The sequence below is a fragment of the Hyla sarda genome, chromosome 11 (genome assembly GCF_029499605.1).
Source record: "Hyla sarda isolate aHylSar1 chromosome 11, aHylSar1.hap1, whole genome shotgun sequence".
Classification (NCBI taxonomy): Eukaryota; Metazoa; Chordata; class Amphibia; order Anura; family Hylidae; genus Hyla; species Hyla sarda.
The window spans coordinates 99204540-99219149 of record NC_079199.1 but is presented as its reverse complement, the minus strand read 5'-3'; the positions used below and the strand labels follow the sequence as shown (position 1 = coordinate 99219149).

The 14610-nt window shown below is 41.3% G+C and overlaps 1 protein-coding gene across 1 annotated transcript; it reads right to left on the bottom strand.

The window, feature by feature from the left end:
* Nucleotides 1–128: 128 nt before the first annotated feature.
* LOC130294977 (high affinity immunoglobulin gamma Fc receptor I-like) lies at nt 129–13075 on the bottom strand. Its single transcript, XM_056545135.1, has 7 exons — nt 13003–13075; nt 9173–9421; nt 7432–7689; nt 5124–5402; nt 2972–3253; nt 1984–2057; nt 129–395 (listed from the first exon to the last, which is right to left on the bottom strand). The coding sequence occupies exons 1-7, from the start codon at nt 13073–13075 to the stop codon at nt 129–131; spliced, it is 1482 nt and encodes a 493-aa protein (XP_056401110.1).
* Between the last annotated feature and the right edge of the window lie 1535 nt (nt 13076–14610).

The following is a 14610-nucleotide window of genomic DNA, read 5'->3' as shown; positions in this document are numbered from 1 at the left end:
TGTGAAGGCCAGAAAAAAACTAAATACCAAAAAGGGTGTTTGGTAACATGACGAGGTATACATAATAATAATAATAATACAATATAAAAAAGATAAGCATTATATGAATGAAATGTTTTTTTTTTTTTTTAATCCCCACTTATTTGTTGATCAGTTTCAGCACCAGAACTAGTAGACAGCTCCCGGCAAAGAAGAGAAACCAAAACCAGATGTTCAAAGAGGACGGAGGAAAAGGCATATTGGGGAAGAAGAAGAGAGGAAGGCGAAAGATGGGAGCTAGAGGGATGGAGACAGTAATAAGGGGAGAGTGAGAGAGGGAGGGATAAAAAGACTAGGGAGAAGAGAGAATGGGAAATGTATGCATTAGTGTATTTGTGCGTACAGATGTAGCAGAGCTCAGTTTGCCGATAAGCTATTTCTTGAATGTCAAGATGTTTCTATCTCATATCTATCTATCTCATATATATTGTGATGACTCACTCTTGCAGATAGGTGCGGTTGCAGTATAAAGGCAAGGAAACAGGACTAAAAGTTCAGTGTTTTATTCACACTTGGCACACAGCAAACAGTCTTAAATTTGGAAAATGAAAAAAGTAACAAAAGTCCACCTGTATTCCTGGGGTTTGTTCACACCTGAGTCCATGCCATGCGGCATCAAGCAAGTCTTTTCCAAGTCCCCAGGCAGTCTGCTCAGCTTCCAAACTCTCAGGAAAGAACTCCACTCTCAGCTCTCTCTCTCTCTGGCACTGTGAGCTGCAACTAGCAAATCCCCCTAAGCTCTTGAGGCAGCCTAGCTTTAAGGCCAACAAAAGGCGGCCTGGATTGTGGGGAATGACCCCCATCCTATCCTTGACCATTCCCAGTAAGAGCCGTCCCAGATTGGCCTTCCAGCCATACTATGGCCACAGTGTCAGACTGTATCGCAGCACAGACACTGAATAAATGGTGACACATATCGCCCATCTACCACAATGCCTATCTATCTCATATCTATCTATCTATCTCATATCTATCTATCTCATTCCTATCTATCTCATATCTATCTATCTCATATCTATCTATCTATCTCATATCTATTATCTATCTATCTCATATCTATCTATCTCATATCTATCTATCTCATATCTATCTATCTATCTATTTAACCAAAGGATAAATTGGCCAGCACTATTGATCCAAACTATTGTACACAATAGTTTGGATCAATAGTGCTGGCCAATTTATCCTTTGGTTGTATTACACATACGGGGGAGTGGCTACCTCCATGTTGGCTCCTGCACCCCACCCACCTCTATTAGGTGTATATAAGGTGCCTTGGATGTTTCAGACCTTGCAATGCCTGTTGTACTGTTCACACAGAGGCATATACACAGTGTAGGGTCCGTTCCGGAATGAGGTCACCTTACCGTGGTGACCGCTATTTGGCGCTAAATTTGCAAGCTAAGTACCTCATATTTTCATAGTTTCATATCTTCATTTATTGCATTACAGCTGTATAGCTTTTCATGTTCTATCTATATACTCATGTTTTATCTATATACTCATGTTTCATTTATATCTTTGTGGTAGCAGTGTGCTGCTGTATTCTCCTGTTGCTGTACATCTATCTATCTCATATCTATCTATCTCATATCTATCTATCTCATATCTATATATCTATCTCAGACTTGCATTGAGGGGGCGTGGGCACGACCGTGACTTTACGAGCCTCCACCCCACATCGCCAGTCACCTGGCATGGAGCGAAGTTCACTCCATGCACCGGATGTTGGGGTGCCGCAGCCGAGATCGCGGGGTCCCCCAATGGCGGGACCCCCAAGATCTAACATGTTATCCCCTATCCTTTGGATGTGTGGGACGGAGTACCCCTTTAAGATGTCGAGTCAAATTCTCCTCTGACTGATTTCCTGTCCCAGAGGTTTTAGATAGACAATACTGAAAAGTCACATCCGAAATATTAGCAAAACTTAATGATCATGATCCAGCAGACAATAAATAGGAATGATGATAATGCTATCCTCACTATGTTCTCCAGTTCATAACTTCTAGACTCTGTGCCTAAAAGAAAAAAAAAAAAAATTATAAATCATAAAAAAAAATCCAAGCTTTGATTGTTGCCAGAAAAATATCTATGAAATGGTAAATAACTGGAACAATTTTGACACCATTAAAGTAAATTCTATCCTACTAGAGACCAAAAAAGTAGTTTAAACGTAAATATGTAAAGGGGACTGAGTGGCTCAGGAATGATTACCCCTCCACCATAACTGAGCAGTCTCTGCAATAAGGTTCCCAGCACAACCCAGTCTCAGTCTGGGAGCAGAATATCCTACTACTGTATAAACAGTACGGCACATTGTTATATGTACTGCTTTTATCTGCTCTCAAAACTGCCTACAGACCTCTGTCCTACCTGAAAGAGAATTACCGGAGCTATTTTGTAATATATATATATAATATATATATATATATATATATATATATATATATATATATATACATATATATATATATACTATATCTGGACTTTATTCTCTGCCTTAAGATCTTTATAGCAGCATTTGATTGACATGCAATATCTACCTTCTGCCACAGGAGGGAGCCAAAGTTCTATACAAAATCCTTCTCAGCTTAAAGGGGTACTCCGGTGGAAAACTTTTTTTTTAATCAGGAAATCCCGTACAGATGGGGGTTCCCTGTTAAGCTCTTGGTATCCAGATATGGAACAACCCATGCACGTCTGACACCAAAAGAAGCTTCCAAATTCCTTTAAAAATGGTTTCCAGATTCCTATATCCCACCAGAGCAGCAAACGCCCCCTCCATTCATGTCTATGGGAGGGGGCGTGACGGCCCCTATATATAGTAAATAAACAACCTTTCCAACTAGTAAAAACCCAACAGTCTTAGTAAATGAGGCCCATTATGTTTATATATAAGTAATATACATCCTACACGTGAATGGACACTTGCCTTGCACTTGGATTTTAATCTCCTGACTCCCCTTCCGTACGTTGTTAGTTGACGTTTTAACTTCACAGGAATAATTCCCAGAATCCTTCAGCTGGACAAATGGAATTTGATATTTATTGGATGAATTAAAACCTTGAACCTCGAGTCCATTCATAAAGAAAGCGAAGAGCAGTTCTGTAGTCTGCCTGTGCCGGTTGAGACTGGTGTCACATGTCAGGGTCATATGATCACCTTCTGCAGGATGATATTGACTTGTGTTTATAAGTGGGTTTGAAAATAATTCTGCAAAATGCAAAAATAATATAAGAATTAAAATCATTAAAATAAATAAAATTACCAAGCTATTTGTCATTTTCTCAGCTGACAGTCTAGTACTAATATGGGGTTATGGTTGCCCACAGCTTCCTTCTCTTTAAAACAATGTTCTCATGAGCTGTTACACATTTTTTTATTACTATTTTTGTCTTGGTGTGCTGTTTTGTGATTTTGTGCCCCTCAGAGTCTGTGTACCTATATAACCTGTGTTTGTAAAGGGGAGAAGCTGTGAGCATTTGAGGTCCAGGGTAGTTGCCAAGAGAAAGCTTTAAAGGGTTACACCGCTACCCAGCGTCTGGACCATTGAGTTCCAAATGCTGTGTGCGGGCTTCCGTGTTCACACCCGCCCCCTCGTGATGTCACAGCCTAATGCAAGTCTATGGGAGGGGTCGTGACGTCTCAATTGCGCGGGCATGAACATGGAAGCCCGCACACAGCGTTCTGAACTCAATGTTCCGGATGATGGGGAGTGGAGTAAGCCTTTAAATGGAATTACTGGGTCATGTAAATTCACATATATATTGAGATTGCACAGTAAGGCTTCAGAGGCATCACTGAAAGATGAAAGACTGTAGGCCAAAAAATATCAACCCAAAATAAGAAAAGTATTAAGTGAACATCGGTTTCCAAGAGGCCCAATAACAGTCATCGGCTTCCCGCCCGAACAGTCACACGGCTCCGTAACCGGAGAACGACACACCGGAGAGTAGCGAATGAGGACAACAGCAGTTCCCTTTGAAAGGGTTTTTTCCTTCCTCTCCACTGCATATTTCTCCTGGCTAGTCCTGTCCTGTACCCTGGGCCTAGCAGCTGCATCCGGTGGACTATCATCTATACCACTAACCCCACTGTGGGTCTATATGCGAGTTTTTTGCTCGCTCAAGGTGAGCACCCATTACCTACTCTCCTACTAACCCCCCTCACCTGTCATCAACGGTATCACACTAGGCGCCTTCTCGCCGGTCTTCCCTCTTTTGCTTTTTTCAGATTTCAAGAACAACCTAGACAGTGTGTAGGCCAGCATTAGAGTAGAGACAGTGGCCCTATACTAAACCCTTGGACTTAAACTGTTTGGGCCACTTAGAGGTCAGGGGTCATGCTTTGGTACCATAAACTGTCGGTGAATGTACATGTCTGTATGTATACGTCCATGGGTGTTCAGGATATCAATCGCATATGGGTAGTGAGCCTGGAGATTGAAACGATCAATGGAGACACTGAAGTAGATGGCTTAACCCCATGAGAAACACCTAGGTGCGGCAGACTGTGAAAGAGGGGGTAAAAAACAAAAAATCTAAAAAAACATATTAACTCTCCACTTAACTTTGAAAACCCCCCAAAAAAGGGCATGACTGCTGGGGAAAGGGTCGTGACTACTAAAAAAAGAGCATGACTGCTGGGGAAAGGGTCGTGACTACTAAAAAAAAGGGCATGACTGCTGGGGAAAGGGGCGTGTAGAAAAATACCAATCAGGAAAAAACCCCACAAAACAATTCCACTCCTAGTTAGTGAGGGCCATTGTGTTTGTGCAGTGAGAAAGGACAGAGGACACAGGGCATCCCCGAAATGCGTGGGAGTCCCTGTTATGGATAAGTAATGAATGCTAATTCTCTTTCTCCCAGAAGAACAAAAATTTTAAAACTATTAAGGTGACATCCTAGGACATGGTGGAAGTTACTTGGCTCTTGTATGTATGTTTGGTAAAATGGACAAACTCATTAGAAATGGGATCACATACTATACTTTTACCATGTAGTTTATTTTTTATAAATGATTACTATTTTTTACTATATTGTCCTTCAAATAGATTCAAATTTCACTCCATGACGTTACTCACCGTATACTTGGATATAAGACTCCTGACTTTTCTTTATGTTACTGGATATGGTTTTTACCACACAGGAGTATTTCTCAGAATTCTCTATATAAACAGGCCGGAGACCATATTTATTGGATGGACTAAAACCCTGAATATTGTGTTCTCCTCTGTAGAAAGCAAACAGCAGACTTGTATCTTGTCGGAGAAGACTAAGGTTCGTGTAGCAGGTGAGGGTCATCGTATCACCTTCCAGTGCTGGATTTGGGGTCACATTTATTTCTGGGGTTGAGAACAGTTCTGGAAAATCCATTAAGATCCATTAAGATATCATTATACTTCTGGACGTCACTGGAACATTCTGGCTATGCTTCATATGACAGATAAAATAATTAATAAATAAATAAATAAAAAACATTCAGATTGTGGTGGACACCATAGACATCATAGACACCAAACTATGGTCTCTCTCTCTCCTTCTCTGGTGGGCACGTCTGTATTGTAACAAGGCAATGAGCGTGGACCTACTGCGTTACCAAACTGGTTTGATTTTGGGCTTATCTGACTTTGGGAGTGGAGTCGCAGTGCCATCTAGGTTTTCACTCTATATCCCGTTGCAGAAAGTAAAAGATGAAGGTTTGCTTCTAGCGGGCACTAGGTCGCCCCAGCTCCTCAAGCATGGCCCTGGTGTAGGTAGCAGTTGTCCCAGCAGACTAGGCTGCACCAGTAAAAAGTATCAGGGGGTCAGTTAAGAAGTGTATTCAACAGTCTGAGTCAGGCACTGGAAAGTCAATATGGTATACAGGGATCAGATAGAGACAGAGTTGGTAAAAGGATAGAAGGTCAATGGTGGCGACACAGGTTTAAAGGGGTACTCTGCCTCTAGACAACTTATCAGATGTCTGATCGCGGGGGTCCCGCCACTGGGGACCCCCGGCATCTCTGCTGCAGCACCCTAGACATCCAGTGCATAGAGCAAACTTCACTCCGTGCCAGACTATTGGCGATGCCGGGCGGAGGCTCGAAACGTCCCGGTCATGCCCCATTCATCACGTCACGGCTGTCACGCCCTCTCCCATGGACTTGCATTGAGGGGATGTGGCCATGACATCACGAACGGGGTGTGACTGTGAGTGACATCACGAGCCTCCGAAGCTGCACCAGATGCTCTAAACGAACGCCGGGTGCAGCAGTGAGATATCCAGATATAGGGGATAAGATGTCAAGGGGCGGAGTACCCCTTTAAGGTAAACATCTGGGTCAGGCACAGGGAGATGATACAATACAAGAGGGCACAGAATCCAGAATCCAGAAGACATGGACCAATTCATGATATCAGGATCAGAGGAACAAAAAAAAAAAAAAAAAAAAAAAAAACGGTCCCAAAACTATTCAAGCAAGTGAAGCAGCACTCCAAACAGGATTCAATCCAAGTGGTGTTTTATTCACCATCTGATAAAGGTGCAACGTTTCGGTCCACAATCCGGACGTTTCTCAAGCTGGACCTTCATCAGATGGGTGAATAAGACACCACTTGGATTGAATCCTGTTTGCAGTGCCGCTTCATTCTCTATTTGCTAGGGGAAAAAAATGTAAAAATTCACCGCGACCAAATATAATTTTAGTGTACTATAAGAAGCAAATCACTGGAAAAAAACACTAAGACTAGACACTAAAAGAAAGCCAAAACTTGTCCTAAAGCCATTAAAAAAAACACATTACACAGAAGTGAACAATACCCAGAAGCCACAGTCGGGATCCTGACTGTGGCTTCTGGCCATTGTTTACTTCCTTATAATGTGTGTTTTTTTTATGGCTTTAGGACCAGCTTTGGATCCCTTTTAATGGTCAAATAAAGGTTAAATTTTAGTGTTTTTTTCAGCGATTTGCTTTTATTTCCTAGGATCAGAGGAACAGATACAGCTCATCTTTACAATGGAGACTGAGGAATGATAACAATGCTCAGGTAGCAGGGAGCGAGCCGAGCTGGCCCAAACAGATACTGCCGCAGCAGGATTTAAAGGGGACAGGTTTTGGGTGTGCACACTGCCCATTTATGCTACAGAAAGAGAAGGTGTGTATATACCGAGGGTCAGGACGAGGACATGGAAAAGAGGATAGACTTGGCAGCAGAGGTAACTTGGTTGACTTTGGTGCCAGTCCCTTACTGCTAGGGTTTTATGGGCCGATAGAAAACCATATTAATTATACGTCCACAAATTGGTGAAACCTAAATTATATACAGAGTTTGATCATGGTCTCTAAAAATCAACTCAAGTTTCCTTAGTCTAACTCTGTTTTACACCCATAAATATCACTCGTTCATTACCTCTGACGTGAATAAAAGACTCATCGGAGTACGTGGCATAGGACGATTGCTGATTTTTCTTTACACATCTGTATTTTCCAGCCATATCTTTGTTAATATTCCTGAGGAGTAGTCCTGTGTCTCCATCTGATGGCTTGATTTCCATTTTGTCTTTGTAAAATAGTGTAGGTCTCGCCGAATACCCCGGCCAGCTGTAGCATCTTAGAAGCACATCATCCCCTTCATACACAGAGGCCGGTGTTTGTAGAATAAGATAACCTAAAGGAGAAACCTGTTCAGTGACTCTCTATGGGATGACCTCATGTTACGTAGACTTTACCATGACAATATGGTAGAGCTTGGCTCATCTTGAAAGGACGAAAATTAATGTTGAACGAGGCCATGTTTCTTCTCCTCTTCTCTGCTGTCAATTTAATACCCGATAGTCTGTTTGCTGTAGATATATTGTCTAGCAAGCATAGTCTTCATAAAACTAGATAGACTACAAAAATGGCATGACCTTAAATGGGTTATCCAGATATAGAAAAACAGACCTACTTTCTTTCAAAAACCACTCCCTTTCTATATCCAGGTTGGGTGTGGTGCTGCAGCTTGGTTCCATTAATGTGAATGGAGCCAAGTTGTGATACCATACCCAACCTGGAGACAGACATGGAGCTGTTTTTGAAAGAGATTAACTGTGTTTTTCTATTCCTGGATAACCCCTTTAACAACTAGTGTTTTCAGATTTACTTAGCTTAGAGAAAGGGCCTAGTCATAGTTGGGGTGCTGGTGCTTGCGGGGTCTCAAAAGGCATCTTTGCCACAAAGGAAAATACCTGTATTATACAGTAAATGATCAATAGTAGATAGAGACCCATTTGCACTAAAAGTTACACCTGTGGTTGGTCTCATCCTTTTTTCATTGGGTGATAAGAATCTATAAAGTAAATGGTATCCTCTGTTAGGTGAGGAGAATAAAAATACTGCTTAGATAGGCGCTTCTTCCACGGAGGTATCTTTAGTATGGTAATGCCACAAAACGAGGTGGACTCAGATATTAGTTCAAAGAAAAGGTTTTATTGCCAAGGGAAAAACAGAAAACAAAAACAAAAAAATAAAAGGTAGTGTAAAAACACCACGTTTCGAGGGGCAGCACCCCCTCTTCGTCAGGTCATGACCTGACAAAGAGGGGGTCCTGCCCCTCGAAACACGTTGTTTTGACACTAATTTTTATTTTTTGGTTTCCCCTTGGCAGTAAAGCCTTTTCTTTGAACTAATATCCACGAGTCCACCTCGTTTTGTGGCATTACCATACTAAAGGTACCTCCGTGGAAGAAGCGCCTATGGAAGCAGTATTTTTATTCTCCTCACCTAACAGAGGATACCTGATGACCTGTACCCACCCAGAGGAATACGGTCAACTGCAAGGCAGCATCCCACAATAACTAGCCACAAGAAGTGACAATCAAGCGGACTACGGTATTGTGCTCGCAGTACAACACACGCTCCCATACCCCTTTTTGTGTTTATTTCATACACCAGAGATAATTGCACATAGTTGCGCTTTGTGTTTGGAGCTACAATGTTGGCTAACAAACGAATTGGGACAAAGGTCATGACATGACATTGCAAGGGCACAAAATAGTCATTATCATTGAGCATTACAAAAAATATGAAATGTCACATGTTTTTAAAGAAAAGCATTAAAAACATCAAGCCCGACCCTCTTTGAATTTCTTACGGCTAGGTATGTTACTCACCATAAATAACCTCCAGTCTCACACTCTCGCTGATTTCACCGGTTGGGGTCTGACATTGGTAATCTCCAGTGTCTGATGTTTTGGTATAGCGAATTGTAAATATTTGTCCGATAGTTTCCAATTGGCTGCTGTCCTTGTACCACAAGTAGCTTTGGATTTCCCCAGGTGACTCCACAACACATGTGATCACTACAGACTCTCTGGTAAAAACTTTGCTCCAGTTTGGTGTGAAGGTCACAGCAGGTCTGACTACAATAATATTAATAAAAATGGAAACAGTTACTGTAGGTCTGGAAGGCGAGACCCCACAAATTGTCTGCCCAGGGGGTCTCATAATTTCTTAATGTAGAAGGTGAAGGAGCTTGCCTTGAAATAATCTTTCTAGAGCTGTTGAAGTGGCCTCTAAAGGGGCTATAACTTATGTTTACCATCTTCTGGTGATGAGCGTCTGTGTAAGGTTGAATTCCGGAGTAATGTGACACTGATGAATAAGGGCGTGATGTCTATATCAGAAACGCGTTAGAGCTGAACCTATTGTCAAGTACTGTGCTGCAATTTTAATGGAATGGGAAATAAAGGCTGTATTTAAGACTAGGCTGGACATCCTTTCCATTCCTACAAGTTTTATTTGGGCTGGAGCAGAGCCCTGTCCATGCGAGGAGAGAGTTAAAAGATTGAGGTGAGCAGGATAAATGGTGCTGTTGCACAGCTGCTTGTATAGTCATCACATAAGAGTCTCAATATCCCTGATGACGCATTTGGTTCTGTGAAATATGTTGGGCAGGCTTATTTGAAGTGTTTTTATTTATTTGTTTTATTTTAAAATAACATGGGACGCCCCCTTCCATAGACTTGCATTGGGTGTGACGTCACACAATCCTCCAGCCCCGTGGTCATCACGCTGCACACTCAGAGCCTCTAGCACTGCGGAGAGCTCGCAAAGTTGGGTGCTGAATGAAAGATTGTGGGGGTCCCCAGCGGCAGGACCCCCACGATCAGACATATTATCCCCTATCCTTAGGATAGGGGATAAGATGTATTAGAGCCTGAGTACCCCTTTAATACCTTTTTGAAAACATGCAAATATTCCACGAAGTGACTCATGTTTTTTTCCTCCTCACCTTCTAAGACCCATAACTTTTTTATTTTTCCACTGACAAAGTTGTCTTCGGGCTCATTTTTTGTGGGACAGTTTGCAATTTCCATTGCCAATTTTGGGGGGCAGTAATTATATCGGAGTTCACAATACAGTAAAACTGACATGCAAACTTTTTTCTATGGGTCAGTAATGATTCCAATGATACCAAACTTGGATATTTTTTGTTTTGTTTTATGGTTAAAACAAAATAAAAAATGTAAAAAAGACAGAAACAAAAATCTATTCATTGTCGCGTTCTGACCCCTATGGTAAGCTTGTCCTTTGTCACTTATGATAAAATGAAATAGACGCCCTAAAAAAAAAAGTTTTAAAATGACAATGCCCTATTCATCATCCATACATGTGGCCCCCTGCAGATTTCATTGCTCAGTGTTACTTGGGGTCATATCAGGTATCAGGCTGAACCGTGTATCTAATCAATGTAGTAGAAGTCAGCGTTATCTTAACAGTTAGTATGAGATATGGTATTGAACTAAAATAAGCACACGCTGCCACCCCGACGTTTCACCGGACCTCCAGATTCTCAAGGGTGTGGGCAGTGAGTGTGATCACGTTAGGGAGAGGGAAACTTATAACCTCTAATTATTAAGGCATCATGGCATCTGCAGCATTGCGGTACTTTCAATGGATGATCGGATCACCCGCAGCGCTGCTGATCCGATCATCCAGCATGGCAGCCTGAGGTCCCCTAACCTGCCTCCACTGCCTTCCATGGGTCTTCTGCTCTTGTCTGCGATCGCAGAAGATGACCGATAATGCTGATCAGTGCTATGTCCTATACATAGCACTGAACAGTATTAGCAATCGAATGATTGCTATAAATAGTCCCCTATGGGGACTATTAAAGTGTAAAAATAAAAGTAAAAATTTTTTAATAAAAAGTTTAAAAAATGTGAAAACCCCCCACCCCCAATAAAAATGTAAATTGCCCCATTTTCCCTATTTGACCCCCAAAAAGTGTAAAAAATAAATAAATGTTATATACTTATTTGGTATCGCTGCGTGCCTAAATATCCCAACTATTAAAATAAAATGTGAATGATACCGTATGGTGAACGGCGTGAACGTTAGAAAAAAAAAGTCCAAAATAGCTGCTTTTTAATAACATTTTATTCCAAAATAAATTATAAAAAAAGTATTAAAAGTTTCATATAAGCAAATATGATATCAATAAAAAGTAAAGATCACGGCGCAAAAAATGAGCCCTCATACCGCCGCTTATATGGAAAAATGAAAAAGTTATAGGTCTTCAAAATAGGGGGATTTTAAACCTACTAATTTGGTTAAACAGTTTGCGAATTTTTTTAAGCGCAAAAGTAATAGAAAAGTAGACTATCATGGGTATAATTTTAATCGTATTGACACTGAGAATAAAGAACAAATGTCATTTTTACCGTAAATTGTACGGTGTGAAAACGAAACCTTCCAAAATTAGCAAAATTGCAGTTTTCTTTTTAATTTCCCCACACAAATAGTATTTTTTTGGTTGCGCCATACATTTTATGGTAAAGTGAGTGATGGAATTACAACGGACAACTGGTCGCGCAAAAAACAAGCCCTCATACTAGTCTGTGGATGAAAATATAAAAGTTTAGATTTTTTGGAGGCGAGGAGGAAAAAACAAAAACGCAAAAATGTAATTCCTTGAGTCCTTAAGGCCCAAATGGGCTGAGTCCTTAAGGGGTTAATGATATCACTGTGCTATAAAGGCTCTGCTATAAAAAAAAAAAAAAAACTCCAGTGTCATATTCGACCATCTTTATAGATACCAGACATGTTTACGCCCAATATGGATAAAAAAAAAAAAATCCCCCAAACTCTCTATAGGGACAGTATTTTTATTTCTTAAAAATTCCAAAAAATGTATTAGCATAAAAAGATGTAAAGGTGAAACCCTCATTAGGACCAAGGGGACTGAGACTCTTCAGTTTATAAATCCTCTGCATAAGTCTTCTATCCTGATCGGCTTTTCTGGAGCCTATAGTTACTTTGTTAAAACCCCCAAAAACACCCATCAATTTTTGGAAGCTCCTCATAAATATTTATCTAGAAAGCAGTAGGAGATGAGCAGCTGGTTGCCATCTCTATTCCTGCTTATCCAAACATGATCAACAAGACTAATCTATGGTGTCCTCATCCATCCACAGAATGCATAACGACACTTAAGACCTTTGGGGATCTTCATAAAATGGATAGGTTTTATCAAAATATAATTAACCTTACACAATATTATTTAATGCCGATCCGGCATATAGAAATGAAGGAATGGTACTCACCCATCTGACGATAAAGCAGTGGCATTTATTGTGCAGAAGCATACATACACATAAACGGCATCATAGGAGCGGCATCGTGGGAGAGGGACGCCGGGAACCGGCGTCCCTCTCCCACGATGCCGCTCCTATGATGCCGTTTATGTGTATGTATGCTTCTGCACAATAAATGCCAATGCTTTATCGTCAGATGGGTGAGTGCCATTCTTTCATTTATATATGCCGGATTGTTGATGGACTTGCTTTCATGGAATAGAGCACCCCGCACTGACAACTGAATTGCATATATCCAGCAGTTTATCCATTCAAAGGCCATTATTGTAAGCTGTGCCGAACGCTGTTTCTTTGTCTACTTATTTAATGCCAACCCTCACAACCCTCCTTCTCCCAGGACTTACCAGGTTCAACGAAATCCTTGGATCTCAGGCATAACATTGCGGCTGCAGCGTTCAGTATGATAGAAAGGTTCATCTTGAATGTACAATTACCCGGGTCTGGTGTTTGGTCAACACAGGAAAAGGAAACAAAAAGTACTAAATGTCAAGCCGTGGTTGTGTGGTTGCACGTAGGACCAGCATAAGATTATAAATCTACAGCAAGAAATAGACTTATATATTCTGCAAACCATAGCTGTGACCAACAAAAATTTATGAAAGTGATACAGGTGTTACAGGGAGTCTGGTGCAGTGTATGGTGCAGTGACCATTACTGATTTGTATGGTAAAAATAGACGACCCCAATGGCAAATATGGGAGGTTGGAATGACTAGGGTCCGGCAGTCAATTTTTTTTGTTCGGTGGGGGTATGGAGGGGAGTTTGTGCCAGACTGGATGGGACCAGCTTCACCATGCGTATGGAACCCGTAAACTATGGTAATGGTTGCGGACATATCACTGGGGCTGCTGGTTTGGATGCACAAGGGCCTGTGTATGTGTGAGGGCACATGGTGTACAGTAAAATGTGTATATGTCTGTATGTCAATGAGCGAGGGCATTGCTCTCGGAACAAGGCAGGGGTTCATATGTTGTGGCCATGAACCTGCCCATCCCAGCCAGATTTTTTTTTGCTTGCTATAGAATGTAATGGAGTTTGGCAAATTGTTGACATGAGATTGATTTATAGATATAGATTCAGAGCTCAACAATATGTTTATAGGCTGGAGTTGTGTTCAGTATCTACGTTCTTAACATACAGTCTACGGATGAGTGAACAGTGAATTTCATGAACATAGGACGAATAATCACCAATATATTCTCGAAATATGGTGAAATCGAATATGGCCCTTGCTGCTTATCACTAGTATTCAAGTAGTTTTAAAGTGGGTTTAAACTCATGAAGTAACCCATGGTAACTTACAGCTTGTTCAAAAACACTGATGGATTTTGTATGTCTGTAACACTAACATGAAGCTGCATCAATTATCTCTGGTTGTTGGTAGATGCCTGCCGGTGTTAAAATACACAGGGATTTTTTCAAGCGTTCCATAAATTATCAATTTTTGGGAGTTGCAACAGGATTCGAGTCTTAAAATAGTGAAGAACAAATAGTTGTATGGAGGGGGGGCTTATAGGTTGGGTATATGTAGGCCTGGCTGGTAGAAGCAGTAGCAGCAAGGGTGGCAGACGTGTGTTATAGTATCCAGCATACAGCAGGAGGTAGCATACAGGTGTTTCTAGTAGTAGTCAGTAGTACTGTCTAATCAGTGGCATCTGGCACAAAAGTTTCAAATTCCACACTGATCCATGTTTTTTTATGTTGCTGGCTGACAATCTTGTTTGCTTTGGTCTGACGATGCCGATGGCCATGCTGACTGCCAAACACTCTTTCTGATGTTACACTGGAGGGTGGAGAGAACAGAACACCCAGGGCAAACTGGGCAAATTCTGGCCAGTGGTCTAATCTGTTGACCCAGTATTCCATGGGGTCTGGGCTTATGGCACTGCTGGGGTGTGCTTTAGCTTGTTTGTTCAGATGGTGGTGTACATCCCTTTGGGAATGACTCCAGG

Excerpts from the sequence above, each read along its gene's own strand:
- LOC130294977 (XM_056545135.1), bottom strand. The coding sequence starts at position 13,075 with ATGAACCTTTCTATCATACTGAACGCTGCAGCCGCAATGTTATGCCTG. Across the intron at positions 7,690-9,172 it reads GAGACTGGAGGTTATTTATG|GTTATCTTATTCTACAAACA; the intron begins GTGAGTAACATA and ends TTTCTCCTTTAG. Across the intron at positions 2,058-2,971 it reads GATTAAAATCCAAGTGCAAG|GCACAGAGTCTAGAAGTTAT; the intron begins GCAAGTGTCCAT and ends TTTTTCTTTTAG.